General features: G+C 43.7%; 2 protein-coding genes across 2 annotated transcripts in view; both read left to right on the top strand.

Moving 5' to 3' along the window:
• The first annotated feature begins 2,428 nt into the window (after positions 1–2,428).
• ctsc (cathepsin C) lies at positions 2,429–4,376 on the top strand. Its single transcript, XM_090223948.1, is given in 6 exon segments — positions 2,429–2,532; positions 3,009–3,139; positions 3,224–3,421; positions 3,523–3,585; positions 3,587–3,714; positions 3,716–4,376. Coding segments are annotated over 6 exon segments (594 nt in total). The 5' UTR covers positions 2,429–2,522; the 3' UTR covers positions 3,780–4,376.
• Positions 4,377–4,731: 355 nt separating this feature from the next.
• Positions 4,732–7,072, top strand: part of rab38a (RAB38a, member RAS oncogene family) — a 28,358-nt gene continuing 26,017 nt past the window's right edge. The window contains exon 1 of the mRNA XM_090223947.1: positions 4,732–4,948. Coding sequence (XP_090080073.1) covers positions 4,750–4,948 — 199 coding nt within the window. The 5' untranslated portion in view covers positions 4,732–4,749. The remainder of the gene's footprint in view (positions 4,949–7,072) is intronic.

Raw genomic sequence — 7,072 nt, 5'->3', positions numbered from 1 at the left:
TACTTTTACTCATGTATGACAGTTGGGTAATGTTCTATTCAGGTATCTATACTTTTACTCAGGTATGACAGTTGGATCATTTTTCCACCACTTCTAAACCCTAATTGCTCTGGGTAAGAGTACCTGCTAAATCACTCCAATGTAGTGAACACTACAACAATATTATTTTAAAGGTTCATTGGTGAAACTGCACCGCAGTATCCTTTTCACACAAACCTTTAAAAAACAAAACATGTAATTGAGGTTATCTCATTATCCAATAAAACACTGATCTTTCACTGATTAAACACTTCAACAGGCAGCCACACTAGCGTTGCTGATGTGAAGAACAGTGAAATTTGTGTTGTCTTCACAGCTGAAAACCAATTGATGTGACTTGCCTTACCATGGAACATCCCAAAGTCAATTACCGACACTTGCAAAGTTTGCCTTTCCAATTCACGCATCAACTCCACAGAGGAAGAGGCTAGGCGAGAGGATTTACTCCTCCCAAAATCTGTCCGCGTGAGATAAGCCCTTTGTATGGAGATCTATGAGTGTCAACATACGTTTTACTTTTTTATTTTTTAAGATGTATTTAACTAGGTAAATCAGTTAAAAAACAAATTCTTATTTTACAATAACGGCTAATTTGATCGAATATACGTTTCGTAATGTTTCAGCTGTTACAAATGTACTGACATAAGTGGATTAATGTGTCATTCCGGCAACTGAGAAAAAACTACTTCGTTTTGCCCGTTGTTCACACGCGTATATGCCCTCTCATTGGCTCGAATTGTCCCACCTGACCTCACTTGGCTTCGCTCATTGAGGACATGCATTTCCATTGTTAGTTCGGTTCCTCGGCTATCTTGCCAATATAATATATCATATTTGTCTCCTCTCATCTCTGGAAGAAAAATAACCAGCGAGTCACGTGGAAAACTGCAGTGGGTCATATGACCGAAGTGAGAGTGCAGAGGACACAACACAAACCAGTCCAGCAGGTGAAATATAGCATACCTTTTTCTACTTAGGCTATTGCTCTTGGGCACTCGCTAGTTATCGTAGACTCAAATTTCTGCGTAGTTCTGTAAACAGAAGCGTGGTGTGACGCGATGGTGTGTGTTCCTACTCTGGGTGGAGGGCTCCGGGCTGATACCCCGGCCAACTGCACCTATGAAGATCTGTTGGGTTCCTGGGTGTTCCAGGTATCGGAGGGCTGGCAAGACAAGGACATCAACTGCTCTCTGATGGGTAAGAGATGGGGGGACACTCGCAGCGCGCTGCCTTGTTCCTAGAAATAGGGAAGAATTTAACATTTGTAATCCGGCTATGTAACATACACTTCATTGTTAACTTGACTCGGTATTCGGTAGTCTAATATTGCGTTTGTTTGTAGCCTATTGACTGCCTTTGTTACAATATCATTGATGCAATGTTTGTTACAATTTTCCCCTCTGCCCAATGTTACGTTAGCGATACAGAAGAGCCCCAAAGTTGAATTGATAAGTAATTACCAAAACGTTTGTATGTTGGGTTTAAAGACCGCGTCGATAACGGTGCACCTGGAGAAGCTGTCTGTGGCGGTGGACGACCTGGGAAACACGGGCTTTTTTTTTAACCCTTATCTACAATCAGGGCTTCGAGGTGGTCCTCAACGACTACAAGTGGTTTGGCTTCTTCAAGGTAGGTTTAAACTCTCGGTTATGCTGATGCAAGTGTTTTATTCAGGGCTACAGTTTAGCTTATACTGGTAACAATACTACGATCTGTCGGTCTGGAAGTTTTTTTTGCAGACATGGAAATGCACTTGTCTTGTGCGCTAAGTTTCAGGCTCATCAGATGCATGGCTGGTAAACCTTGTAATTGTAGTGTTCAAGGTGTAAAAGCCAGCTTTCATCTCAATTACTACATTATTGATACATTCAGGCTTGTGATTCAAATGTTTTTCAGGGCTGTAATTACAGCCTATTTCATTCAGGGTAATATTTTGTTTTGCATTCAGTCCTTGTTTGTTTTTTCACATGACTCCCTGTTATTGGATCAGGGGAGTGTTCTTTCTCCTACGTGGTAGCGATGACTTGTCTTGGCACAGTGACATACTGTCCCACTAGATGCTTTCCTCAAAGCCAATTGTTTGTGGCTTTATGAGCCAGTACATGTCTGCTCATTCTTATTGAAAGACTTTATCTTGGTAATGGCTACATTTGCATAAAACATCTAAGTTGTTGCACTTTTGCTTTTAAAGATGATGGTGACTAATATTTTTTTTTTAATCTTCAACTCGGGCCATGAAGATGACATTCAATATCTTATGTGATGTGATCGGTCTCCACACAACACACACATGCGTGTACACGCAGTGACAATTTCTCCTCTGTTCCAGTACTCTGAGAAGGGCTCGGAGGTGACCAGCTACTGTGACCAGACTCTGCTAGGCTGGGTCCATGATTCTCTGGGGAACAACTGGGCCTGCTTCACAGCCAAGAGGCTAGTTCCAGTACCCCTTCACTCTGTGCACACACACCTCTACTCCCATAATGACCTCCTGTGAGTATTATCATGGGTTTTATAGATGTTTTGAGACACTGTGACTAAGAATAATTATGGTACCCAATAATCCCCTCTGTTTTCACATTGAAGTTCTATAGTTGGCTAGAAGGCAACTTTTCATCCATCGTGCCATTTTTACTGTTGCTCATATTGAAAAGCAAGTGATCTGCTTGGCCTTTATGCTTTCTATTTACATTGGCTGTGGCAATGCTCATGTTTGTCTCACCTAAGTGTGAGTTGGTGTTCTAGTCTGAGAATTGGGGGGCAGGGCTGGGATTCAGGAGTGCTGTTGAAAGGTTAACAGAGGCCTACTGCTGTGTGTGTGTGTGGTTGCTGCCTGGGGCTAAAATAGGTTTACTATGATTCACTGACTGCTTGACTGGGGGTCTGGTTTGTACAGTGGTGATTATAGCCGAGAAGTTTTAGATTGGTTGTGACCGTGCAGGGTTGGACTGCTACTCTGTCGGCTCCAGCTTCGTGTGGTAGCTGCTATTCTTTTCCTCGACGGGCATGTTGGCAGCTCGTGTCAGGATCCAAACAAACAACACCGAGACGCCCATCTTCAATCCACAGCAGGGTATCTCCTGCTCCCAGTACTCACAAGGTAGCACCTATACACGCTGCATAATTGTAATTTAATGATGTGAGTATTTCTCCTGTCTCTAACCCTCACTGCTCTCCCTCTCAGGTTGTGACGGTAGTTTCCCCTACCTCATTGGAATGTACATCCAGGACTTTGGGGTCGTGTTTTCCGTACATTGGGAAGGATTCCCCTTGTGACCTTCCCAATGGCTGTCTCTGCCACTACAACTACATGGGAGGGTTCTACAGAGGTTGCACTGAGTCTGCCATGATGCTGGAACTGGTCAAGCATGGCCCCATTGAGGTGAGACACACACACACACACACACACACACGTTGGCTAGTTTGTGTATTGGCTAGCTCTGAGTAATGGCCAGGTGTGTTCCTCACACTGTTTTCCTCCAGGTGTATCCTGACTTCATGCACTATAAGGAGGGTATCTACCACCACACGGGCCTCCATGACTCCTTACAACCCGTTTGAGCTGACCAACCACACGGTGCTGCTGGTGGGCTACAGCCACTGTCACTTGACTGGTCAGAAGTTCTGGGTGGTGAAGAACAGCTGGGGGACAGCGTGGGGCGAGGGGGGCTTCTTCAGGATCTGACGAGTGTGCCATTGAGAGCATCGCCATGGCAGCCAAGCCCATCCCCAAACTTTAGAGGGGAGGTTGTCAAATGTTTGTTTTCCCAATTGGAGGTTAACCTGATACTTTGGCCCCAAGTCTGAAATGGTTTTTGTTTTGAAGTTGAGTTTGTGTAGCTGATAGAAGCTCAATCAAATGGCTGGAACATTGATATAAATAATCACTAACTGAAGCTTTTCAACTTGCTCGCTAGACTCGGCTCCTTGCCAACCAAAGATGCATTCTTGGGAATGATGCCTAAAGGGAACCTGCTTTAATCCCCAAAGTAACTGGATTTTGTAGTTTGGCGTCTGATAGGAGGGCAGAGGACCTCAGCTCTTTATCTCAGGGAAGCACAGGGGAGATGAACCTTCCCTGTCATCTCCATATGTCCTCTCTGCTATGTCATCTGTCCTCATCTGTGTGATACATCTCCTGGGAACCTTCAGAAGGGATTGCTGTCTCATCAGTGTAGAAAGGGATACAATGTCAGTGCCTTGATGTTTCTCTCCTTTCAGAAGTGGTTGTGTTAGACATATCCTGTAGTTTTACAATAAGTTCACATGATGCAAAGACTTGTACAGGTTTTCTGTTTTTAAATAAAACTAATGTTGCTTTCTTTTTTTTAAAACAATTATTAGTGTGTACCCCTTTTCTGACAAATATAATAGGTTTCCCACTGTATGCACAACTCTATGGCTAGAACAATGCAGGTCTTGCAAATCCTTTTTCTGGAGTTGCACAACTAACTCAGATATTTGGAGAGGAACAAACTCAAGGAGAGACTTCAGTCTTCAGATGGGGTAGCCCAGCCCCACGCGCTCACGTCTCTGACCTCGCGCTGAGCCCGGCGAGTCACAAGGTCCCGATGTTCACTTTTCTTCCCCACTTCTCTGGGCGTTCCTTCCGGATCGTTAGCGCGCACCGCTCCTCATTCTCGCGCCTTATCTTCTCCCCCTCTCCCCTCACTGCGTATTAATGCTCTACCGTAGCGCTCCGCGGTCGCCATGCAGAACAACTACAAGGAGCACCTCTATAAGATCCTGGTAATAGGGGACCTGGGGGTGGGGAAGACTAGCATCATCAAGCGCTATGTTCACCAGAACTTCAGCCCCAACTACCGGGCCACGATAGGCGTGGACTTCGCCCTGAAGGTCCTTAATTGGGACCAAGAGACTGTTCGGCTACAGTTATGGGACATAGCAGGTAGGAGACTCATTACGCGTGACAGTAATCAAATGGGAACACAGGCAGGCCCGTTTTGATGTTATGGTATTTGGCCACTTGACGTTCCAGCGTAAGCCGCAGGTAGGGAACTGTAGTGGTCTCAGGTCGGCGGTTCCGTTCACTACATACTAGTTTCTTTGGAGTGGTCATTAGACTATCAAAATGATTGGACTTGTATACTGACGGCCACGTACAGTATCAGACCTACGTATTATCAATGTTTCATAGGCCAACGATTCTGTTCGTGTGCAAATGTTGGGAAGCGTGGACAGTAAGGCCTATACACATACGGTGTTCATCGAACCTCAACTAAGTGTTGGTTATTGGAGAAATTCCTCTGACGCTCCCTGGCCTGCTGCGTGCGCTCTCCATCTCCAGTCCCATGCGCTCTGGCCTATACTGTACATGCACGCCCGCATGTACAGTCATGTGTCTAGCACTCGTGACGGAGATTTGGGGCTCAGAATGGGCTTATTGTGAATAAGAACCGACAGGATTCTTCTGGGATCAGGAATGCCGTCTCCACCTTCTGCTGTGCAGCCTTTTGTATTCAGATGGCTTAATGCGTTGCTTCATTTAGATGGACATTGTGTACCGTTTTCTCATATCCTTTATTGAAATGGTTGTATTCCCTAATGAGACATTATTGCAACGTCCCAGTCTAAGTGTGGCCTTATGGCCTATGCTAAGAGGTCTCAACCTTCCTGGTACAGGGGTTTTGACTGTTCACCATGCCACTACTTGATCAGAACCATTCAAAGTTTTGGAATGAAACAGAACTAGCAGCATTCTGTGCACCAACAAAAAACGTTGAGCCAGGAGAACTCATGTTGAAGTGGTCAACTTAAATAGAAAATAGGAGTGTGTCATGTGGATGGTTGCTCAGCTGATATTGTCACTTGGTAGGCAGCTGATGTTAATTCAGACTGGAGTTTCTGCCTGGCCTGAACTAGCCTTGCTCCAATAATCATGCCCTGGTAGAATGTCACACCTAGGCCCGATCCCAGATGTACCTGTAGTCTAGACCCTATGTCCTATGGACTTGTGGAGATCTGAGCGTATTTGACAGGTGGAAGATTCAGCATATTGCTTTTACAACTCAAATCCACTCAATCATGTGTAGGGCTCTAGACAGTGGAAACATCCATTTGTCTTGAGTAATAGTAAATATACTTAAATAGAAAATGACTCCAGTGAAAGTTACCCAGTAAAATACTACTTGAGAAAGAATTAAACATACTTAAAAAAGCATATATGTAGTCTTTTCAAATTCCTTATAGCCAGAGGCACACTCCAAACACTAATGTGTGTTTAGTGAGTCCGCCAGATCAGAAGCGGTAGGGATGACCAGGGATGTTCTCTTGATAAGTGTGAATTAGACCATTTTCCTATCCTGCTCAGGATTCACAATGTAACGATAATGTATGGAGTAAAAAGTAGATTATTTTCTTTAGGAATGTACAAAAGCAAAAGTTGTCAAAAACAAAAATAGAACAGTAATGTACCTCAAACTACATTTTGAATGTCAGCATTCACATTTCAAGACGTGACATGCAAAACATATCTTAACTTGATTGGTGACATGCAAAACATATCTTAATTGATTGGTGACATGCAAAACATATCATAACCTGATTGGTGACATGCAAAACATTTTGGGACGATGTCAACAATGAAACTAATGAAACCAAAACCGCAATATAGTTTTTGGGTGGCGTTTTCCTTTAAGTAGTACTTTAAAGTATTTTTTATGAAGTACTTTACACCACTGGATCTAGGGGGGGCATTTGGGATTGGGCCCTATCAAAGACTATGGCATTGAACAAACTGGTAAACAGCTTTGATAATGACTATAGAAGTCAGTGATAATGTCTGAACACACTAAACAGCTTTGATAATGACTATAGAAGTCAGTGATAATGTCTGAACACGGGTAAACAGCTTTGATAATGACTATAGAAGTCAGTGATAATGTCTGAACACACTGGTAAACAGCTTTGATAATGACTATAGAAGTCAGTGTTAATGTCTGAACACACTGGTAAACAGCTTTGATAATGACTATAGAAGTCAGTGATAATGTCTGAACACACGGGTAAACAG

Source organism: Oncorhynchus mykiss, chromosome 27 (genome assembly GCF_057628025.1).
Source record: "Oncorhynchus mykiss isolate SJ-2025 chromosome 27, ASM5762802v1, whole genome shotgun sequence".
In the NCBI taxonomy this organism is placed as follows: Eukaryota; Metazoa; Chordata; class Actinopteri; order Salmoniformes; family Salmonidae; genus Oncorhynchus; species Oncorhynchus mykiss.
Note: the sequence above shows the minus strand (reverse complement) of the source record. Positions and strands in the feature narration are given on the sequence as shown.